The sequence below is a fragment of the Schistocerca americana genome, chromosome 6, assembly GCF_021461395.2.
Source record: "Schistocerca americana isolate TAMUIC-IGC-003095 chromosome 6, iqSchAmer2.1, whole genome shotgun sequence".
NCBI lineage: Eukaryota > Metazoa > Arthropoda > Insecta > Orthoptera > Acrididae > Schistocerca > Schistocerca americana.
Genome location: NC_060124.1, coordinates 554,335,222 through 554,359,614, shown reverse-complemented (window position 1 = coordinate 554,359,614; position 24,393 = coordinate 554,335,222). Strand labels below are relative to the sequence as shown.

The 24,393-nt window shown below is 41.8% G+C and overlaps 1 protein-coding gene across 1 annotated transcript; it reads left to right on the top strand.

Moving 5' to 3' along the window:
• The first annotated feature begins 5,831 nt into the window (after positions 1-5,831).
• LOC124620283 (cytokine-inducible SH2-containing protein-like) lies at positions 5,832-23,761 on the top strand. Its single transcript, XM_047146952.1, has 4 exons — positions 5,832-6,033; positions 13,770-14,165; positions 18,324-18,693; positions 20,686-23,761. Exons 1-4 carry the CDS (start codon positions 5,953-5,955, stop codon positions 20,895-20,897), a joined length of 1,059 nt encoding a protein of 352 aa, XP_047002908.1. The 5' UTR covers positions 5,832-5,952; the 3' UTR covers positions 20,898-23,761.
• Positions 23,762-24,393: the final 632 nt, after the last annotated feature.

Below are 24,393 nucleotides of genomic sequence, written 5' to 3'. Positions count from 1 at the left end.
TACTTTTTATGTCAATGTAATGAAATATTTATTTTCTTTTTGTTCTCTATTACACTTGGCAAAATATAAAAGAAAATTTGTGGACAGAAGAACTATTTGAGGTCAGACATTACTCTCTTCAAGACAACTATAGAGTGAAAAAGATTATCCAGGAAAGATGAAAGTTGGTCAAATATTATTTAATTAGGAGTAAGATTGGCCAAAGGAGACGAAAGATAAAAAATCTCACTTTCAAAGCAACGTGGATGAAAAGGACAACCCCAGCGATCGCTCAAAATTGATTCTGTTGAACAGCCGATTTTCCATTGAGTGAAAACGCAGTACGTCGAACCAAGAAAACACAGCAAAGGAAAATGTGCTTCAGCTTGTATCCCCATACGACCAGTCCAGTTCACGACACCAATAGCACGCCAAATTCTTCTGTTTAATCCCACGACTTGTCGTTTCCAAAGAAGTCTATACCAAAGTTTTGAGGCAGGAAACAGAAAGAACTCCTTTTTACATCCCCATAAAATTGTTAAATGAAAGAGGAAGTCTTCTCAGTCCGGCAGATCGAGGGAACGTCAGATTAAAAAATGGTTCAAATGGCTCTGAGCACTATGGGACTTAACATCTGAGGTCATCAGTCACCTAGAACTTAGAACTACTTAAACCTAACTAACCTAAGGACATCATACACTTCCATGACCGAGCCAGGATTCGAACCTGCGGCCGTAGCGGTCGCGCGGTTCCAGACTGAAGCGCCTAGAACCGCTCGGCCACTCCGGCCGGCGAACTTCAGATTAAGAAGAGACTACACCCACAGGATGAATCATGTATGTCAGATTCCAAAGAATCCTCTGATTAAACAGATGAAGATAACGACGCATCTTGTGAACTCAGCTAGATTAAATACGCTGATCCAGTATCGGCAAAACTTGGTGACTATTGAGTGTCAAGGCAAGGGCAGAGAATGTTACCATCAGGAGTGTGTTATTACATTGAAGAAGAAAATGTCCGTTAGAGTGAAATGTGTTGTTATTTTAATGAGACATAATTTTTTTTTTTTGTGCTGACTCTATTCGCCGGATTTATGACCCGATTCGCCTTAAACGAAGAAGGTGAACAATGTCATGCACCTTATTCTTCATATTGATTTTGTGAAGGCATAAACAGCAGTTCTATATTGTTATACAGGGTGTCCCAGGAGGGATGGGCAATGTTCAGGATATGACAGAAACGATCATTCGAAGCAAAAATGTCTATCAAACGTGGACTCTAAAATGCACAGCTTAAGATATATGAACAATTCCTCATCTCCGATACAGTGAAACAAATCTCTGCTATGCACGCTCTATTTTGGAAGGGATTAGTATGGAACAAAACAAGAAAAAATTTCTAGTGAACATGGCATCTAAAATGCATATCTAAAGAGTTACGGGAACGCATTCAGCGGAAGAGAGGTATTTCACAGTAGCGCAGATGAACAAGTCCTCTTACCTCTTAAGGTATGCGTCTTGAAGCCCATTTTTACTGGACAATTTTTTTTTGTTATAGTCCATACTACCTCCCCCGAAAACGTGGAGGGCAAAGAGCTAGCAGTTGAAGTGATTTGTTGCACAGTATCGAAGACGTGCTCACAGCATTTGAGCTATGCATTTTAGAGCCTATGTTTAAAGACTTGTTCGCTTCGAATTATCGTTCCTGCCACATCCCTGAATATCGACCATTTCTTGTGGGACACCCTATGTAATGATTCCAATTGAAGCCCTGAAGAACAGGTTTGTAGTTACTGTACAGGAACAAACGTACCTTTTTCAGAGATCAAATACCAAGCACTATTATTATGTACTGTTCAAATGGAAAACAGAGCAAGGATGCATAAAATGAAAAAAAAAGCATCTCAACAGAATGAGGGAAGACAGATTAGTTAAGTACAGAATCAGTTATAAACCAATAGGAAAGAGAGATGTGGGACGACCGAAGAATAGATGGCTGCAACGAAGACTGAACGGGCTATTAGCCGATGCCGTAAAGTGAAGAAGAAGAAGAATATATAATTTATTTTCTCATCTTTACTGGCTGAAAGGATGTAATTTACTCCGAACCATGTTTGCATATACAAATAACTAATAATGAGCGTATGGCATTGGTGGCCGGGAGACCCCTCGGGGGGCGGTTCGGCCGCCGCTCTTTTACGCCACTACGGCGACTTGGGAGTGAATGAGGATGAGATGATGATGAAATACACACAACATCCAGTCATCTCGAGGCCGAGAAAATCCCTGACCCTGCCGGGAATCGAACCCGGGACCCCGTGCGCGGGAAGCGAGAACGCTACCGCAAGACCACGAGCCGCGGAATGCAGTCAACTAACTAATGCAGTAACCATAGCCAATGCCACACAGTACTTGTAACGTCGAAGATATAGACGGGGCCAGTAATATTCCTTTGCGCCGAAGTGAAACTAACACTTGCGGAAGTTGGGCTCGCAGCGATAGCGGTGTATGTAGGCACTACGCAAGATTCACCAAAGCCTGTCAAGACTAGGGAGTAGTTTATCAGGGTACGCAAGGCGCTGGTCTTTTTCCGGCGTGGCCATTACGACAGATTTCTTCGCGCAACTTGCCTCACTGAGAACCACGTAAGAAGCCGCATTGACGCAAGGGACCCTCAGCAGATACTACAGGACGTCAGCATCGCTTCTAGACCCTCGCTTCCTGTACAGGCTGAGATATCTGTTACGTCTGTGACGTCCGTAACCATAGGACAGTGCTGCTTGCAGCATATGCCACTGGACTGCCAGAAAGTTATCAGACGACAAATTTCTTAACACCGGACGTGCCTGTTTGACATTTCCACGAACATTCGAAAATTTTAACTTACGGACATTACTTGTCCCTGCTATTACGGTCCATCAATCCAGTTAATACACGATATTTACTCAAATAGTCTTGCACGCAAATGCAGTCCATGTCGGCGAATTTCATTGACGATATCTACCAGGTTATCGGTAGCATAAGAACTTCGTCAGAAAACGACCGGAAGGAAAGACGGAAGTCGGTCACTCTGGAACAGTCCTACTGCCTTTTTTCTTCACTTTTTTTTCCTTGCCGATAACTAGATTGTGTTTAGAAGTTGCGCCTTTCAATGTTACTAGTATTTGCCGTACTTCTGTTTCAGCGTTAGTCTGTTCCAGACATCATAACTTCGTATTTAAGATTTACTGAGTAATAGCTACGTCAACTGCATCCTCCTTGACCACATTACATACGCTAGAGCCAGTTTTTGACTTGTCACCACTCCAGCGGCTTGAGTGTTAATTTTCGATGCATAATTTATTAAACAGCTTCTCATTTGACCTCACGAAAGCGGGTGAACATTGTTACATCACAGTTATCACGCTTATCGGGGATTGAACCTGGAACTTTCGTGTCTGTAGAAAACAGAGCAAACCACCATATCACGAGGTTAGCTGCCAGTTAAGTTTCACCACATCCTATTAAGGGGCAGCAGGTTTAGCAATCAAACTATTTATCTGAAAAACATGGTAAAAAACAGAGGCGATGTTTGTTTTCAGTGAGGAAGACTTAAAATTCATTTTCGCGGCTTCATTTCTCGTACTTTAACTATTAGTAAGCCTCTGACAAGTTTATCACGGGAAGAATTATATAACTATACCGTTATTATTGAAAACTTTACTAATCGACGATACAACCGAAAACATACACTTGATTATGCTTAGCATATTCTGATTTTTACTTACGCTCACGAGACACAGTTACTTGTATCGTGTTATATTCGTGACATACATCGCATATTGACGTGGTAATTATTTTCTTTCACTCTGGAGGATATGCATATTAACAACATATTTAAAACCCACACTCCTTTCGAAATCGCGATTCAAAATATCGACTCTCGCCGTAAAAAAAAAAAAAAAAAAAACAACACTAGGGCCTACGTTGAAACTGCTGTCTCGATGGAACATGCGAAGAGCACGCTTGAGATTTTCGTCTTGATAACATCTGAGATATAACTCGTCAGAATTCTTGTAACCACGGCAATGTTTTGTGGGCCATACTGCTGGAACACCAATAACTTGGACGTATGATCTTGATTTCACAATACAGAAACGCAAATCTCAACAGAACACTGATATGGTCGTCCGATCGATGTGGACTGTTTCGAAACGTCCTTAGCCCACCCTTCCAGATTTAGTTTCCCGTAGTTTCACTTTAGTAGAAGGCCCTTGCCGGTCTGATTCCCCAACGGTTTATAACTCGGGAGTCTTTCTCGGCGACACGAATGAACCTAATCACGTCTGTTTTCGTGCCTCATCCGTTGAGTTCAAATTCTCGAGATTACGACAACAATCACCGCCCTTGACATCAAGAGTTAAAAGTGCCGGAAATGGAAATGCGTTCTTCCTTTTGTTTGCGAAGCCACAGAATCAGAATTTTCCAGAGATGCGCCGAATTTGAGCACGCTTGAGGAAGCTAGTGTTTGAAGAGCTTCCATCTTAAATTTACAACGGAAATACGCCTGCGATATTTTTTTGATGAAAATTTTCCCTGTAAGTCACGGCAAAAATACAATATGCTTATTTTCGGTGGCCACCAGTTGGTTTTGGTGACGTACGTTACATCAAACCAGTGAATCGATTGGCGAGGCCATTGTTATAATTCTCCTATCAAATGGAGAAAAACTTTTATGTAAACATATACGCGAGGATCTGAGAGAAATGATCGGCAACTCGGTCTTAGCGGTACAATATAAATAACGAAAGAATACGAGAAGCGTTCTTTCGTAATACATTCGAACAACTCCTCGCCAACAAAATTACGGTTATAAACATTGAGTTTATGAGGCCCAATACTGCTAAAGAAGTCACACATATACTGTTACAATAATACGCTCTATTTAAACCAGACAGAGAGTACATGGAAGATGCATGCTTATGTTAAGGCAGTTGGACAACAGATCTCCTTAATATGGCGAGAATAGTTGAGGATAGCTTTTTCATTTGTTTTTAGAAAAGGTTCCATAGGTTCTAGTCGTTTAAGTAATCTTGGCTCGTTTGTAGAGTCTCTGGCCAAGTATGTATTTCTTTGGTTTATTTAAATCAGACAGAGAGTACATGGAGCATGCATGCTTATACTAAGGCAGCTGGACAACAGCTCTCCTTAATATAGCGAGAATAGTTGAGGATAGCTTTTTCATTTGTTTTGAGAAAAGGTTCCATAGATTTTAGCCGTTTAAGTAATCTTGGCTCGTTTGTAGAGTCTCTGGCAAAGTATGTATTTCTTTGGTTTTAAAGACAAAGTATTTCACACAAAGAATGAAATGGAAATTCATATTATTTACAGTTTTAACGTATTCCTTTCGGAGTACAATTATTTTATGATTTATACTTTCACATGACTTCATGATGGTTGCATAAATACTTATGTCATATGTTCCCGTCTCTAATAACTTCACACGGAGCGATGATAAACTCAGAACATGTCTCTCGTGATGCGCAGTTTTGGTGCCGTCGCGCCCTAAAACGTTTGACTGACGACCAGAATAGAGGCGGCAGCTATTACGCATGACCCAGAAGCGGCGCCAGGCCGCCATTCGCCTGTTCGTTCACTCGCTAGCTCGCTGGCTGGCGTTGCCTCGGCGCGGCCTTCTCGGAAATAACAATAATAGCTTTTTGTGGAAGCCCGGCTCCTTGCGCCGCGGTGGGGGAAAGCCGTGGCATGTTCTGCCGCCCCTCCCGCCCCGCTCCCCCCCACTCCCCGGCGCGCGGCGCTTCGCCGTACTCCCCCACCACGCCAGCCGCCAGTCGGCACACGCGGCTCGGCCAGCCTTCCCGAGCGAAGCGCGAGTAGCACTCGCTCAGTCGTACTCGTCGCGTCGCGGGCAACGCAAGCAACGGCGTGGAGCTAGCATCAAGCAACAGGCGCCCGCCGATCGCTCGCCGCCGCCATGTCTGCGTGCGCTTTCACTTGTCGCTTCGTGCCGCCACGGTCCTTCCTCGACTGCAGCCCACTCGGAACATCTGAAGTGGTACGCAATCAACGTCGGATATGACGAGCTATTATTTCTCACCGCAAACTTCAATGAAAACGGGAACTATCTTGTCCACGCCTGTGCTCATCTGTCGCACGGATCATCTCAGCAGTGTGTCCTAGCGATGTGCCAGTGCAGTGTAGCGCCGAACTTCGGTTCGGCATTGTGATTGTGATTCTACAGAAGCTACCAACTCCTGCCGTGTGCTGCTTTTCGTTCCACTAGCCTTCTCTCTGTGTCGAACAACCGAAGCAACTGTACAGTGAAAGTGGCGCAGGATGTTCTGATTAACAAGCTACTTTTCTCGTCGTCTTCGGCGATCACCGCTACCGTCCAGTGCTGCATTCGTGATGGCACTTTACCCATTTGTGAGTAGTGCACCTCTGCTGCTTTTAAAGTGCAGAGATTTCTGCGTTGGCTTAGCGAGTACGAGAACTCACTCCTTTCACATACGTCGGCAAAGCTTCTGACAATTTTCATTGCCGTTTCGTAGCGTATATTCTTAAGATACAAGATGATAGCAGCTGTGTAGAGATTGAGCATTGCTGGTTTCATTGCAGTGTTTTATGCTTATTTCTTTATGTCTGCTGTGTTTCCTGTTAGAAGCGTTCTTCGCGGTAGTGGCAGCGGGAAGCTATATTCTCGGTAAGAAGTTGCGACATACAGTTCTCGCGAGGTAGTGTTCTCGGTAGCGCTGGTTTCTAGATCTCAGAAATAGTAGCGGAAGTTTACACCGTTGCCGACGATATCTACGCCGTCGTGTCTCTTTTAATACAGGTCTCTGGGCTAGCATGTTTCTCGTCAGAGCCCATGTCATGCTAATGCTGGCAATTGGCCTTACGTTCCGTACCTCACGATGCTTCTGACCGGTGAGGAATGCAGACAGACCTCGCAGCTGCGAAAGGAAAGCACTCCAAAAGCTACTTCCACTTATCGTTGAACAACTCCCTTTTCTCACTCAGCTTCATTACCGTACGACAGCTGCATTAGTGAATATCATTTCTGGGTATGCAGAAATGAGGATTATTCTCGATTCTCAGTTGCCAGTTGTGTCGGCATCAGCATCATGCAAAACTGACGCCCAGAAGTGGATCTTCATTTTGTCTTATTCTTGTATGTCACTGTGGCATCACTGTTGTCTTTATCACCATTCCAAAACATTTTCTGACCGCCAGAAATTCCTTTACACCTAAAGCGCTCAGAAATTGTACGTCTGTGGCGCTGTGCAAATCTCGTTCCTGTTGTTGAAGGTTCTGGTCATTGTTGCTGCGTTTGCTGTACAGTTAAAATTTTTCTTGTTGAGATAAGAGATAGAAAACACTTCGTTTTATAGTTTACTATAGCATTGGGAAGCAAGTTCTTTGGAAACGAAGTACTTGAAAGGCGACTTATTTAACTCACCTCACTATCAATATTGCGTACTATATTTTTTATATGCTGCTTTTAAATGTCATTTACTTGCTAGTGAGTGCGCAGGGGATGAGGGAGGAAAGAACATTTACGGCTTCTGTTATAAATCGAGAATTCTACATTATACATATGCAAGGCTATTTTTGTTCAATAGAATTAAGGCGCCGATGTTGTTCACGTACAATTTGAGTTCTTTGTTCTACAGGGATCATTTGTGATTTCATATATGTCTAGTGTTGTATGCACTATTGCGTTCACAGAGCAACGTTCATGATCTCGGCAGCTAGTGCTTTCTACATTAATACGACGGAACTAACTAGGCAATACAGACGCAGTGAAAGTGACTTCTCTCCTCCATCCGTCCCCTCTTTCCCCCCTCCTTTATTTCTCGGGTGTCAGTCTGGTAGCGGGGCGGCTACACCATTCAGTCGGCAGATATTGTTTAGTGATGAACTACCGTGCCTGCCTTCCTCGGCATTGGCGTATAAGTTAAGCAGACGCGACACTTTCACCCATTGTTGGGGATAAGGCTACATACGCCTCATATCCCATGCTAGGTGTATCAGTCGAAGTCAGTTCTGAGGTCGATACGGTTTCAATGAATCACGTCGTTGATAAGCCAAGAGTACATGATGAAATAAAATGAAATGTTTATATGGAATGATGAAACATGTAGATACCATTCATCTGAAACGTATTCTGTAAAATTTCGCGAGCAGATAATCTCAATCTCTTTTGTTTTTAGGTAATTAGGTGCACTATCTGCTTTCTTACGTTGAAGGTTAATTACTGAGCGTTCAGAGACGTATTGGCGTTTTGTATTCTGCTTCGCCGCACTAATAGGCACGCGAACTTTCTCGTCGACACTTGCGTCTCCACTGATGTGATGGCCGTCGTACTGTGTGTCGTGGAACCACCTCCTCGTACTCGATTTCCCGCATTCCAGGAGGAAGATTCAAGTTCGTCGTTACCATTGTGTAGCGCAGTTGCGCATTTTGTGTAGCCTCAAACAAGAATCCAATTGCCAGCGCTAAGGTCTTTTTTAGTCTGTTTCCCACAACAGCCTAGATACCAACGGGTCAGGGCAGGGGTAACAGTTTTGTTCTCATCTAACAGAAGCGGCCAACTGGGTGTATGAATATACCATGAAATATGGTAATTATTATATTGCACTGAAGTTGCCTGAGGCGAAAACGGGACTAAGCCCATTATTTGCCTAAACCAACTAATGAAAAACGTAGACCCATAAGTCCAGTGGAGTATGCAATAATCGTTAATGTGGAATCTGGATTCGAATCCACGCGAACGCCAGCAAACAGCATCCGGATGTGCTCGATTCTCTGGTGCTCACCCGTGATGTGCTGGTTGCCGATCTTTCAGTGAACCATCAAAGTAAGTTCGCGTGCTGTCCACTTCGGCGCTCGCAGTACAGAGAAGACTCGTTTGCCGTTTAGCGGCCGCTCCAGTCTTTATTATTATCAATTTTTTTTATTAAGCGTGAGTTGCGTGCGCGGTGAAGTGCTAAGGGGAGAATGTAATGTTGCTAATTTACGGATATCGTAAGTGCTTATGTGATACTAGATATCCACAGCACAAAGTGCCGGGAAAAATTGTTCGATACACCGGGTGGAAACGGGGTGAAAAGGCACAGGCTTTTGTATGTTTTTATTAAGATGGAACAGCGCAGTAAACCACGTTGAAAGTAAACAAGCAGGAATATCTGTCCACTATGCTGATTAATTAAAATAAAAAATACGCGAAAGATCTGATCATCTCGTGACTTCCGCCCAAGGATGCTGTAGCAACTATACAACGTACCACTGTTATTTTAGAGAGCTTTTGATGCGGTGAGTGAGCAAATAAGAAGAGTTTTTTCCTTGATCATGCTACCTTCTATCCCACAAAGTGTATGCTTTGTTTCTACATTACATTAAACGTACTTTATTGACATACTCGTGATAAGTCCTTCGCATGTCACTGCAGCCGACAGGGACTGTGAGATTATAGAAGCTGTTAAAACGCGAAGCAGTTACCGTCTCCAGTTGCTAAGAAACTAACCTTTGTTGGGGCGAGGTTACTCATCTGTGATTAATGTCCTTTTAAATTTCCTCCTCGGCTGCATTGAGAAGTCAGCTAATGCAATAATCTGACCGTACTGTGATTGCGTTATCGAACCTACGCGAAACCTCAACCGGGCATACCATTCTCCCCAATGGCAGCGATCGTCAAGGTTACTGCACGGATCGTAATGGAATTATTTCCATGACAAACATTATTCCCGTCCAGTGAGGTCAATATTCTTGTCCTAACGCGCAATTTACATCGATCTTGCAAATTAGCATATGTTACGATTACTGCAAAAAAAGGAGTCACGAACTTAGTTTTTAACGTTTGTTCTCAACCAGTACAAAGAATTTAATTTATGAAACTGGCCTTCCCTTCGGCTGATCAAATTAAGAGTGGTAACACGTCCGTAGAATACAAGCGCTGACGACATCGAAAACCTGTACAACCAACAAAATTGTGACATAGATTGACAGTGCCGTGCTCAATGATCACCGATTGAAAGTTTGCAGACTCGCTGATACTGCAAAGATGTCCACTATATTTCACACGAAAATGCCGAAGCTTTCCGCTCGTCTGAAACTGCATCAATCTACGGTAAAGTCATTTGAGTGAACATTGTTCAAAATAATTTAGACTTGTTCTCACGGTGTGTCACGGATCGTCGAAGGGCCCTAGTCAAAACGGTTCCATCAGATGTTTGCAGTTCGTGGTCTTGCGGTAGCGTTCTCGCTTCCCGCGCACGGGGTCCTGGGTTCGATACTCGGCGGGATCAGGGATTTTCTCTCTCTCGTGATGACTGGGTGTTGTGTGTTCTTCATCATCATTGACTCGCAAGTCACCGAAGTGGTGCCAAAGGACTTGCAATACGGCGGCCGAACTTCCCCGCATGGGGCCCCGTACAACAATGCCATAGATCGTTTCGTTTCATTTTAAAAGAGAGACCTATGGGTACTAGTTCTTGGACTCACAGATAATTCCCAAAGAGCGGGGCACATGCAGCGAATTTTTCTTTTTAAATATATACACCATTGTCGGTGTCGACTGTCAAAATTATTTGTTTATAAAGTCGCCAATTGCTGTTTTTGCATTTGGCCATTGTGAAGTGGAACACTATGGAAAATGTATGTTCCGCTAGACATGGCCCAAGAAATCAAGCGATTACATTTTAACCGCAAGTCCACAGGACTGAAGGGCTAAAAGGTTAGAGATTCACATCAGATGAAAAGATCGAGGTTGAGAGAACCGATCTGTTACTGGGTAATGGTACTGGCACTTAGGAGAGTCGTTGAAATTCGATGCATGTAATTTGAAGACTATAAATATGCATTATCAATTAAGTCTGTGCATAGCACTGCTAGCAATACGCCATCATTAGTAACAATGTTCTCTGTGACTCGCGTGTTTTCGAATACAACTAACAAGGGGACCGCCGCCGATTTCGTCCACATTTTTTGTATATGCAGGGACTGGCCAGAAATGAAAGCGAAGGAATTGGGAACTCCACATGGCCAAGAGTTTAGGAGAAATAGCAGTTTCGGTGCAAGGCTTGAGCTATTTGCGTTGTGTTGCGTTGCGCAGCCGAAGAGTACAGAACGATAATCCGAGTGTCGTGACGTCGGTTCCCTACGCGGAAACCAAATTTTATTTATTTTCAGGTTTTACATTATTTATACTGCAAATAAACCGAAATAATACTCAATGTATTGTATTTATTAATATTTTCATAAAAGGCGTGGGAAGGAAAGGCATAGGTGAATTTCGATTCAAAAATAAATTTCCAGGAAGGTATGTGAGGCGTACACGAAAGCTTCGTACGTAAAATTAGATTCTTTTATTGCTTTACGGTTCATGAGCTATATATGGTGGGACAACATTCATCGTAACAACAGGGAGGGTGTGCAGACTTTGAGGGCTGCTCGGAGGTCAAAATGAAACTAGCGGAGTATTAAGTCCTGTGCGCTTTAATTACATTCACTTCCGGGAAAGCTATGTGCAGAGTCCTCGTGGACGCTGTAACTACACTTCCTTCTAGGAAATTATTTGCAATCCGGAATTTTCTTTTGCTTTTCTTTTACATTCCTTTGATGAAGATATAAAGAAATTTAATACATTGGGCAATATTTCGGTTTGTTTGCTGTGTAATTAATGCTAAAATTGAACATAAAAATAAAAACTCGCAGAGAGACTCGGACTAACCAAGCACTCTGCCCGCTGCGCCAAGTGCAACCTTGGAACCAATTTGTTCTAAACGCTCGGCCATCTGGAGCTACCGAGCACTGCAATACCATAAATCTGGGCGAAATCGGCTGTGACGAGTAGGGGCGTCCTCTTGTGATATTTTCAAGGACGACACGTTTTTACGCGCTACATCTGCTGGAGTTTAATTTGAACTGTACCAAAAGACAAAATCACTCGCCGCCACGCACAGAACAACACTATTTCCGATCATTTTCGTTAAACGTGGAGAATTAGATGCTGCTGACATTTTCGGTCCTTTTACGAAATCTAAACACGGTCATTATTCTGCACTGTAAGTGCAGATTTGATTCGCCTGTGCAGAAGACGAACGTTTTGTGGCCAAATGAAGGTGAGAAAAACAGATATGACGCATTGCAATATCGGTGTAGTCCCTAAAAATCACGTCTTAAAACGACAATTCACACGCTGACCATTCCACCAATCCCCGTGGGCCCCCCCCCACCTCTCCCGCTTCGTCTCCTAGAAGAGCGGCTTGCCTGCCCGACACGTTCGTGTTCATAGCCTAGCGGCCTCGGGCGTCTTGCTACGGTTCGCGCGTCTACCCCCCGTCGGAGGGTCGGGTTCTCCCTGGGGCAAGGGTGTGTGTGTGTGTGTGTGTTGCCCTTAGCGTAAGTTAGTTTGAGTTAGATCAAGTAGTGTGTAAGCCTGGGACTGATGATCTCAGCAGTTTAGTCCCATAGGAACTTGCCACCAAATTTCCAGAGTTTCACCTTCATGTGGGTGATTTTTGAGTGGTCGAGTCGGCGGTCCAGGTGCGTCGACTCCACCGAGCATCGCTATCTGCCAGCCCCGTTACACTCCGTCCTTTTCCCTTCTGCTTCTAACAACCCTACCACAACAAAGGTCAAAAATTAATTATGATTTGTAGTGTTGCTCACGCTGCTAAATATTGCATTTTCGGGCAACATCAAAGTTATATTACGTGGCAGGTGTCATTAGAGCACAGTTAATAAAGTCGTTTCATGAAATAATGGATAAACTAGGCACTCATCTTTTCGTTTCCCACGCTGGTCTCGTTGTGAACTCGTGGCTCAATCGTCGAAAATCTAGGTAGTGATGATTCCGAGCTCGGATGCAAAGAGGCCTAGGTGTTATTCAGCGATATTCAAAAGTTTTATAGACGTGTTTCATAAACCATTCTTGAAGATTAAACTTTTGCAAGTTATCACAATGGCGATGTAAAAAAGTAATCAGCACTCCGAATTTAAGTTACACTTCTTTTTTATTACTTTTGTTGCAATATCACGCAACTCACAAAACATCACTTCACAATATAAAACATACTTGAAAATATCTTCCTCACTGTTAAAGTTCACATTTCATAAAGTCCGCCGTGGTGGCCGAGCGGTTCTAGGCGCTGCAGTCTGGAACCGCGCGACCGCTACGGTCGCAGGTTCGAATCCTGCCTCGGGCATGCATGTGTGTGATGTCCTTAGGTTAGTTAGGTTTAAGTAGTTCTAAGTTCTAGGGGACTGATGAGCTCAGAAGTTAAGTCCCACACTGCTCAGAGCCACATTTCATAAACTGACTACAATTTGCGTCTTTTCAACATGACGACCGAGTCTTGACTCTCTAATAACCGCTCACGCGCCCAAAATCAAGAGTTACAAGTACGTCAAAAATCATAGTGACAAAAGAAAGAATTCACTTAAAAATAATATCAGTGCAATATAAACATACCGATGTATATGAGTACCTCTACATTAATGAAATCAAATCTGAATATTGTCACAGAAATATGTTAACTATTGTACAGAAACACAGTAAAATATTGCTGGTATCGAGAGGTTGAGGTGAGGTGCCGTAATGGTTACGTAATTCAAGTGCCATTACATGCTCGAGTGGGGGAGGGGGGGGGGGCATGTGTCGGTCTGTGAATGGGCGGCTTTAGTGCCGCAACGCGTTTGGACTCGAGATGATGTGTCGTGTTACTAGAGTAAAAGTAGGATTAAGCTCCGCCTGCCGGATACTGAGGGTGCGCTGTGTGGTGTGTGCAGGTGCGGCCGCGCTGGAATGGCGCGATGCTGACGAGCTGCCCCAACTGCCAGCAGCTGCTGGAGCTGCCGCCGGCGCCGCTGTGCCAGCACCAGCAGTCGCGCGCGCTCGCAGCCATGGCCGGGGGCGGGCTCGTGTCGGTGGCGCCCCCGGCCGTCTTCCTGCAGCCCGCCCCCGCGGCGCCGCCCCCGGCCGCCGCCGCCGCCTCCAAGGACTCGTCGTCCTCGCCCTCCTGCTCCCCGCAGCCGTCGCCGTCGGTGCCGCTGACGTTCGCGTGGACGCCGCTGCCCTGGGCGCCGCCCATCCCCGTGGTGGTCGCAGCCGCCGCCCCCGTGCTGCCGCCCGCCCCCGCGCCGCCGGCTGCCACCGCCCTGCCCGCGGCGCCGCGACCCTCCACGGTAAGTTACTCCTACGAGTATACTAGTCAATACGCCATTTCTCACATGTTGTTGTTGTTGTGGTCTTCAGTCCTCAGACTGGTTTGATGCTGCTCTCCGTGCTACTCTATCCTGTGCAAGCTTCTTCATCTCCCAGTACCTACTGCAACCTACATCCTTCTGAATGTGCTTAGTGTATTCACCTCTTGGTCTCCCTCTACAATTTTTACCTTCCATGCTGCCCTCCACTACTAAATTGGTGATCCCTTGATGCCTCAGAACATCCCCTACCAACCGATCCCTTCTTCTAGTCAAGTTGTGCCACAAGTTCCTCTTCTCCCCAATTCTATTCAGTACCTCCTCATTAGTTATGTGATCTACTCATCTAATCTTCAGCATTCTTCTCTAGCACCACATTTCGAAAGCTTCTATTCTCTTCTTGTCTAAACTATTTATCGTCCATGTTTCACTTCCATTCATGGCTACACTCCATACAAATACTTTCAGAAACGACTTCCTGACACTTAAATCTATACTCGATGGTAACAAATTTTTCTTCTTCAGAAACGCTTTCCTTGTCATTGCTAGTCTACATTTCATATCCTCTCTATTTCGACCATCATCAGTTATTTTGCCCCCCAAATAGCAAAACTCCTTTAACTACTTTAAGTGTCTCATTTCCTAATCTAATTCCCTCAGCATCACCCGACTTAATTCGACTACATTCCATTATCCTCGTTTTGCTTTTGTTGATGTTCATCTTATACCCTCCTTTCAAGACACTGGCCATTCCGTTCAACTGCTCTTCCAAGTCCTTTGCTGTCTCTGACAGAATTACAATGGCATCGGCGAACCTCTAAGTTTTTATTTCTTCTCCATGGATTTTAATACCTACTAACTTTTCTTTTGTTTTCTTTATTGCTTTGCTCAATATACAGATTGAATAACATCGGGGATACCCCACTTTTTCTGCAATCGACTCAGCCTCACGTGGCCAAACAAGAGGCGGCTTATACAGATATCTAATCAATGAGAGAACATTAGATGTTCGATTTTCTTCGCACTTATAGAGTTTGAAGCTCGGTGACTAGGAATCAGTTTTCTAAAACAGAAGGACGCAATTTTCACAAAACTTGAAAAAAATTTCCCTCAGAAGATCAAGTTTTTCCAAGCACTACTAACAAGGGAACCTCCCCATCGCACCCCCTCGGATTTGGTTATAAGTTGGCACAGTGGATAGGCCTTGAAAAACTGAACACAGATCAATCGAGAAAACAGGAAAAAGTGTGGAACTATGAAAAAAAAGCAAGATATACAAACTGAGTAGTACACGCGGAAGATAGGCAACATCAAGGAACGTCTGGAGCGCCGTCGTCTCGTGGTTAGCGTGAGCAGCTGCGGAACGAGAGGTCCTTGGTTCAAGTCTTCCCTCAAGTGAAAAGTTTACTTTCTTTATTTTCGCAAAGTTCTGCTCTGTCCGTTCGTTCATTGGCGTCTCTGTTCACTGTAAACCGTGCAATTAGTAGATGAAAGGACGTGCTTCTCCAATGGGAACCGAAAACATTTGATCGCAAGATCATAGGTCAACCAATTCCTCCACAGGAAAACACCGTCTAATATATTCTATACGACACCGCTGACGGCATGTGCGTCACATGACAGGAATATGTTGTCGACCCACCTAACTTGTACACTTGGCGAATGGGTAAAAAGATTCTTCTGCCTTGCCCGATTTAGGTTTTCTTGTGGATGTGATAATCATTCGCAAAAAGTGTTTAGGTGTAGCGTCCCCATACTACGGCGCAGTTACCTCGCATCGGACGGACGGACGGACGGACAGATAATAATTATCAGAAAATAAAAAATTAAGCCTTTCACTCGGGGGAAGACTTGAATCAATGACCTCTCGTTCCGCAGCTGTTCACGCTAACCACGGAACCACGGTGCTCCTGAGCCCACACTCTCCTTGATGTTGCCTATCTTGCGCATGGACTACCCAGATTGTATATTTTGCTTATTTTTTCATAGTTCCACACAATTTCTTCCTGTTTTCTCGATTGATCTGTGTTCAGTTTTTCAAGGCCTATCCACTGTGCCAACTTATAACTAAATCTGAGTGGGATGCGATGGGGAGGGTCCCTTGTAAGTACAAAACTGTTCGAAGTTACATACACAGCAGCCTGTAGGTCAGTGTTTAGTTTGCCGGCACGGTAGCTCAGCGTGTTCGGTCAGAGGGTAACGTGCCCTCTGTAATAAAAAAACTGAGTTAACAGATCAACAACGAACTTAAATGGATGTCTTACGACGTCCGTCCCGAGCAGATGGAACGAACTAAAGCGAACAAAATGAAAATTTAAAAAAAAAAAAAAAATAGTTTGCGGTAACGTCACTGGTTGAGATCTCTTTACTGTCAACCTTTCGTTTGCGTTTAATAAAATTCTGTAATTTCTTACCAAATCAGAATGTTCATTAATTAATATTGAATCATAACTTTCTAATAAAAATTACTTCATTTTGTTTTTAATTAGTATCACATAAAACCATCAGTATGTGCACTAAATTAAAATTTAGAAAATGCTGCGGAATATCAAACAGAAATTTATTTTTAAAGAGTTTCAGTGATTTACCTGCCCATGTGGGTTTTATGCAACCCGCAACGACTCCAGAAACCACTTGTGAGATTTTTGTATTCTTTCGCTCATTACATGCAAACTATTACTCCTAGTGAAAAAATGAATAGAACCTTTTTGAAGGAAATTTAATGCAGTTGTATTTTTTACTGGGCTATGTTTTCGCCAGAGGCTGTAGTTTTCGAATTATTCAAGAAAAATGTGCAAAAGTCACCTTCAAACAAGAGAATATGAAAAGTTTGGTTTTTGAAGGCATAGTGTACAGCATAAAACCCATAGGTAGTGGCAACTGAATCGCCCTGTGTATTGAATCTCTCCAGATTTTATTTTCTATTTGAAATTTCGCAACATTTTTCAAAAATTTTAATTTAGTATGAATACTCACATGTTTATTGATTACTAATTAAAAACAAATGACATAATTTTTATTAGAAAAATATAATTGATTATTTCGTCATGTAACCATAATGCATTATGCAAATCTCTATCAGCTTTTAATTTATTTTAATACGCCTAGTAATTAGAAATGTCTTATACCTATCACTGCTTGGAAATCGCCTAATCTTCAAAGGCAATTTTTTCAAGTTTTATGAGAAATGCGCAATACTCCATTCAGAAACTGGTGCCCAGGCATTGTGCTTTAAATCCTCTGAGTATGAAGGAAATGAAAGAGGGCACAGCAGTCTTTAAGGCCCCCTTGTAAGTCATAACGCCCACAGTATTTAATAATGTGAAGTGGATTTTTTTGTAACGCTTGTAAAAAAGGGAATACACTGAGGTGAAAAAAGTCGTGGGATAGCGATATGCACAAATACAGATGATGGGCGCGTGCGCGCGCGCACCTTCCCACCCACCCACCCACCCACCCACCCACACACACACACACACACACACACATTGGTATCATATCTATAATTTCATAGGTGTCGTACCAAATAACGAACATCTGTCATTTAATCAGTTTCACTCTTCGACCACTACAATCACTTGCTTAAATGAGTTTGTAAAACTTCTTAAAAAACTGCAGCACAATCTCAGTGCTGGGCCTGGCCCATTTCCCTGTATGTATATAATTGATATATGTGAAATAATATAATAGACTTTATATGATTTTGTACATGTTTGACTGCATGAGGTGGTACACTGGTTAGCACATTGGACTCGCATTCAGGAGGATGATGGTTGAAACCTGCATCTCGCCATCCTGATTTAGATTTGCCGGATTTCCCTAAATCACTTCAGGCAAATTCCAGGATGGTTCCTTTGACAAGGCACGGCCAATTTCCTTCCCTGATCAGATGGGACTAATGACCTCGCTTGGCCCCGTCCCCCAATCAGCCAACCTACTAACCATACTTGTTGTGACTGAGAAGGAACTATACTTAAAATTGATAGAATAGTAAAAATTACAGCTTTCATAAAGTAATTTAGATTTATATATTTATGCTGCAAACAGTAAAATGGACTATGAAACACGAATGTGCAATACAGTTGCAAATTGTGACGAGATACATTATATCGCCTTACACATTATTGCCTATTATTGCAGGTTCAGCAGCCATCATCAGATGTGGACCTGGTCCGCCTGGCTGCTACACAGGCAGCACTGCGTGCCTCAGGCTGGTACTACGAGGGTCTGTCGTGGCAGCAGTCAGCAGAGCTGCTGCGTGCCTCAGAGCCCGGGACGTTCCTAGTACGCGACTCGTCAGATGCTCGATTCCTCTTCTCGCTGAGTGTGCAAACAGAGCGCGGCCCGACATCAGTCCGACTGCACTATGTCGCAGGCCAATTTCGGCTCGATTCCGAGGCACGACTCACTGCCAGCATGCCACTCTTCAACTGCGTCGTTGCATTGGTCGAGCATTACGTTGCCGAGACGCAGAGGCGGGCCTCCTCCCAGCACCGAGATTGTGCTGCAGGTATGTGGAGAAGAAACTGCAGGTTCTCAAGAAATAAATTGGATACAAGTTGTCCAAGTCACCATATTTATTGGTACATCAACTCTTTTGTTCTCTCTTTGTATCACTTCCTTATTATGTAACTGTTAGTAATTAATTTTAAGGCACAACCTGCCTTTCTTAAGTAATTGCAATATGGCAAGCTATAAATGTGGCCCTGTGCCATGTGGAAGATTTGAGCACATTCTATTTGTGTGACAGTGGGCTGTCATTCTGTGACAATCATTGTAAAGATCTTCTACGAAAAGAAAGGGGTTTACATTCAAGATTGCCAACACTATCATATTGTGTAGGGATATTTGCCTTGTGGTTATAAGTACAATGAGAAATCAGCTGGTCTGAGTCCTGATCGTAACTTGGGCCTAGGATTTTGTCTTCTCCACTTACCAGGACTTTTACACTCTGGTAACAGTGCACTGTAGCTTGGATTTCAAGATCACAGTATAGGTCTGCGCATAAATGTAAGTGGAGAAATTTCTCAGTTCAAGGGGAGGCGGTGACATAACATGGCTATTCTTCCATTGATTTAAAACAATGGAAAATCCAGGATGAAATAATGACAGTAATATCGAAAGGATTGTTACTCATCATTTAGAGGAGACATTGTGTTGCAGACAATACACACATAACCACTGTCTCTGGGTACTGAGGCCAGAATGCATATACACCTGCCACAGTGGCCAAAGACAGTGGTCCCATGTGTATGAGTTATGCTTGTATGAATGTGAGGGTGTGTTTTCTGCTTTAGAAGAAGGTCTTGAGGCCAAAAGCTCCAATGTATTGCAGTCTTTTTGTTGTGCCCCTCTGCAACTCAACACATTCTTTGATTTAAGCATTTTTCTTGTTCCCATACAAAGATATTAAAAAGATGGTTATCAATTTTTAGCAAAAGCCTATACTGTTGTAAACTAGTATATCTGTACCTATACATGCAGAGCTACTCTTACCTTGCCTAGTTATTGTTCTTGGATTACATTTACAAGATGTCTCAGTTTTTGATAATCAATGTCAACAGTGATGGTTACACCTTGGGGAAGCAATTTGTAGTTCACTAGACTGTGGATGCACGCAGCTCTTTGTAAGAGAGTTGTTGCTTCATTTGGGCTCAATAATTCATTTCTTTTCCTTATCTTGGCATAAAGACAGCATTTGTTGTCACCAGTAATATACAGGATGGGAATGGTCAATGTTGTTCATGAGCCAGCTGATACGAGCAAGCAGAGATGCATAAATGGTCACCTGCTGATATTTGTGGTATTGTCTTAGAGCACGTGGTACCCATACATCTGATTTTTTACCTTTCCCACTGAATGATGCAAATGTCGCACGATGGTACAATGAACATAGTTCATCACAACTGATGTGGATCATTGTGGATTAATGTGTTTAAATGATCTTCATCAAACTCTGAAGATGCTCCTGAGCATAGAGAGCCACTAACATAAAAAATGATGCTTCTTAAAATGAGAAAACCATGCTCTTGCCATGTTGTGTCCAATGGCATTACCCCCTTACATGGTGCAGATGTCTCTGGCTGCCTCTGCTGCTGTCAACTCTCTACTCAAATTGAACAGAACATATTGGAAATGTTCCAATTTCTCGATTAGGCACTCCATTTTCTAGTATCCACAGCTCCACTCACTATCTCTGAACAAATGACAGAATGATAATATGTAAACTTGAATAACAACAGTGAACTACAAATAATGATAATTGATAAATAAAATCATAGCAACCAGAATACCAACATTCAAAACAAAAATGCTATGATCTTATGCCAAAACTAATATTTTCAAATACTTCTGGAAATGAATTAGAATGGTAAAGGAAATTTGACCTGTCGAATTCTTTACAAAATGTTGATAAATGTAAGGCAGCAAAATATTGATAGCATTTAACTTGCGCACATCAGAGGAAGGCACTAATATTAATTAATATTCTTTTGTTTCACAGGAGGCAAAGAGCAGGTGTGGGTGGATGCGCATGGCCAGATGTATTCACCAATTGTACTGACTCGTCCACTCTATCGACAAGGGCACCCACCAAGTTTGCAGCACTGTGCCAGGCTGGCTGTGAATCGTGTACTAAATGGACGACGCCCCACACATCTCCCATTGCCATTAACATTAAAGGAATATCTCAGCGAATACCCTTACAAACATTGATGCATCAGAACAAGAAGCTGGTTGCAATCTTCTGTGAAGATTTATCCAGAACTTCAGTTATATGGGAGCAATTTTGTTATTGAAAAATTATGTAGAATAGAGATGAACTGTCAGTCTTTTCAAAAAGGACACATAAATATTTATGACTATGTATCTTCCAAAATTCTGCTGTTCACAAAAGAGGATATTGATTGTGTAAGTGCCAGTGTGGTCTCACTCTAAAAGTAATGTTATAATTGCTATTTGTCAGACTTATACTTATAAAAGAATCTATGAATCAGAATTCTCATTTCTAGTAATGTCAGAACTGAAATTACAACTTTATTCCACAAAACTCTTGAATTTTTATTTCCTAGCAGTACTAATCAACACACTTGAGTTCTCTGCATTATTTCTCTTAAGATTATTTGTAGTGCACCTGTGGTGGATAATAATATGATCAGTGATAATCAAATTTTAAAAGTGTGACTTACTTCTTACGGAAAAGCAAATGAGATGAAACTGTTTGCTGCACAAAGTGAGCCTCTAAATTAAAAGTGGACAGTTCTAAACAACATTAAAAGCCAACATCCAGTTGAATAGAAAGCCTGTACAGAATCTTTCTCATATTGTTGAGAGTTCTGTTCAAATTATATTGCAAAAACCAGGAAAAAGTGTCCTGTCCAGACTGCAATTGGCAAGTTATGTTGTTTCTCATTGTTATGATTTTCATTTTGATGTCTGTGATGTTTGGGAAGCTTAAAGGATGTGTGTAGACAATTTATTTTTGGAAGACAACTATCTCTGATGTTTTTATTAACTGAAACCTTAACACCATCGGTTTTGGTACTTCATTTGCAAGGTAAAAATAGTAATTCTTTTGGATACTGTTCTTATTTGCGCATGACAAAATTGTGTAACAAAACTCTGCTGATTAATGATTTTTTGTGTGCACTGGTATTGTGTTCCTGAAAGACAATTATTGCATGTGTAAATTTTGTAAAGTTCATCCTGGAGCAAGCAAGATTGGTCTCATAAGACAGTTGTTTTATGTAAGAAAGTTGTTCTTTGCTCTGCAGGATGGAGAAGAATATCGTAATGGTGATAGACACAGACATATGCAAGCTGTTCCGTTCTCCTTTAGCTGCAACAGGCAAACCACATGTATAACAGGAGAGCACCAAGTTATGCACTACTCAAAACAGTTTCACTTATTTTGTACTAAAATAAACAAAGTTACAGCATAATCAAATGAAGCATGTGCCTTTTAAAAAGGGGAGCATAGTACTTTGTTGTGCTTAAGAGAGAGAGTGTCAGACAATGTGTCTAACATACTCTGGACAAATAAAACATAGAATTAAGCATAAACTGTACTTGGCTATACTATTTTCCTGTAGAAAGAATGTGAAAGAATAAGAAAAGAGAACCCTGAAGAGCATTTGCATCTCCAGTAGTTCGAAAATGCAGTGTTGACCTTTCAGGCACAAACTTCATTTTTTTGGACTGTACTATACAGTTACACAGATGTATAGTGTCATAAACAAAAAGAACCATATCAGATACAGTAAGCAACTGAGGTTCCTATACATCTGTAATAGTTTTATGGAACTAAAAAGCAGAAAATGTGAAACAGATGATAAACATGCACAAATGTTTCATTGGCCATCACTTGATTTGTACCAGTTGTATTCATTCAATATAATGAGTTGTAAACAGCATATATAATATGATTTGTTCACAAAGGTGCCTCCTGTATGATAGTGTATGCTGGAATTCTACAATTCTGACACAGTATTAAACCTCATGTTCTTTGCAATAGTATTGAGTTTTTGTTTTAAAAAAACCATAGTGGCAGGTACAAAATGAAGTTGTCATGAATAATTAAATAGTAGTGTCAGGCAAACGTATTTGTTCCCATGATTTGCTTACTCGCAAGAGTAGAATCAAAGTGTCTGCTGGATAAAAAGACTCAAGATGTAAGTTCCTAATAGGAACCATAATGGGCTTCCAGTTTAACATTCTTGGTCATGTCAAAATATTATAATATATGTACACCATACAAAAAGCATCTAATGTAATATGAATCAGTTGACAATATTATTTGGTGATTAATTTCACATTTTTCAGGTATAAAATGAAAATGGTTTTGTAATTCATATATATTGTAATGGGTCTGGATTATCTGTTTGTTTCTTTTAAGAAAAATGTAAATATTTTCTAACAGACATGCAGTGTTTCTCTGATTTATAAACTGAAACAATACCTAAATGTACTGTTGCACCCACATCATATATTTGTTGTTTGACATGTACACTTTTATTAGTGAAATTTTTAACTTACTTTCAGACATCTAAATAGAGGGTGTGCTGCAGTTTATAACTTGGTATGTTATGCTGATTATCTTTTCTGATAAACATAATATATAACTTAAGCAACCCTCAGCAGTGTGAGTAGGTTGCCTGTATGATGAAGAATGTCTAGCCCATCAAATGAAAAAAGGCAGGAAGATACCCCCACCATTGTCACACTTCATGAGTTACTACATCAAATTTTATTACCTAGTCATGTTGCTATAAATTTGACAGCATTCAAATAAATTTATCATTACAGTTCAGTTAAGATATTTGAGGTGACTGATATTGTTGGGTATGTTATTGTTTTTCTCCCACTGATATGTCTGTTAGAAAATTCAATCGTCAATTCCCAGACCTTAATGTGAAGCGAAGGAACCATTTCAGCTCATGTATTCTACCAGTGTATTTCAGCTTATGTTGCTACCACCTCAAAGAACATATTAGTCCTCATTTGTATGATAGTTCATTGCCATTAATTCACACAAATTTGATGTCTTTCAATTTATGCCTGTTTGATTATATAAATTATTATACTATTTATTCAGCTCATAGTGTTGTTATTTACCTTATGTTCCCATATGCTATGTTTATTGATGATCATAAAAGTACAAGTATTCTGTCACAGTATCTTCCTTTGTAATTATCAAAATTTGAAAACGTATTAATGGTTCGCACAGCCAAGTAGTGCTCAAAAAAGGATGTGCTTGCAGCCTGATTGTATGTGGATCTAATATATTGTTTAGGGCTTCCAAAAAATCCACTCATATCTATTAAAGGAAAACTGGTGTCACAAATGAATGGCATGAAGGATACTAATACAAAGTTGCTCTGCTGATAATGACAAGAATAGTATAACACTGATTTCATTAATTTTGAACTTTCCAAAATGTGCTGACAAAGGTTTGTTCATACATCCAGGGCTGCTTCACGGATATTTTTCCACACAAGTGAAGTATCATTTGACATCGTCCCCCTCAGTTCCTTGGACATCTAATCATTGTCTCATGGCAGAAATATAATAATACCCCTCCAAAGCTGAATGGCAGTGTTAAACCTGTGGATTTTAGTTTGATTACTGGTAACAACACCGTTTTACACTGACACACCCATCACTGAAATGGCATCAGATGAAAATATTTACTACAAGCTGTGAGCAACACAGG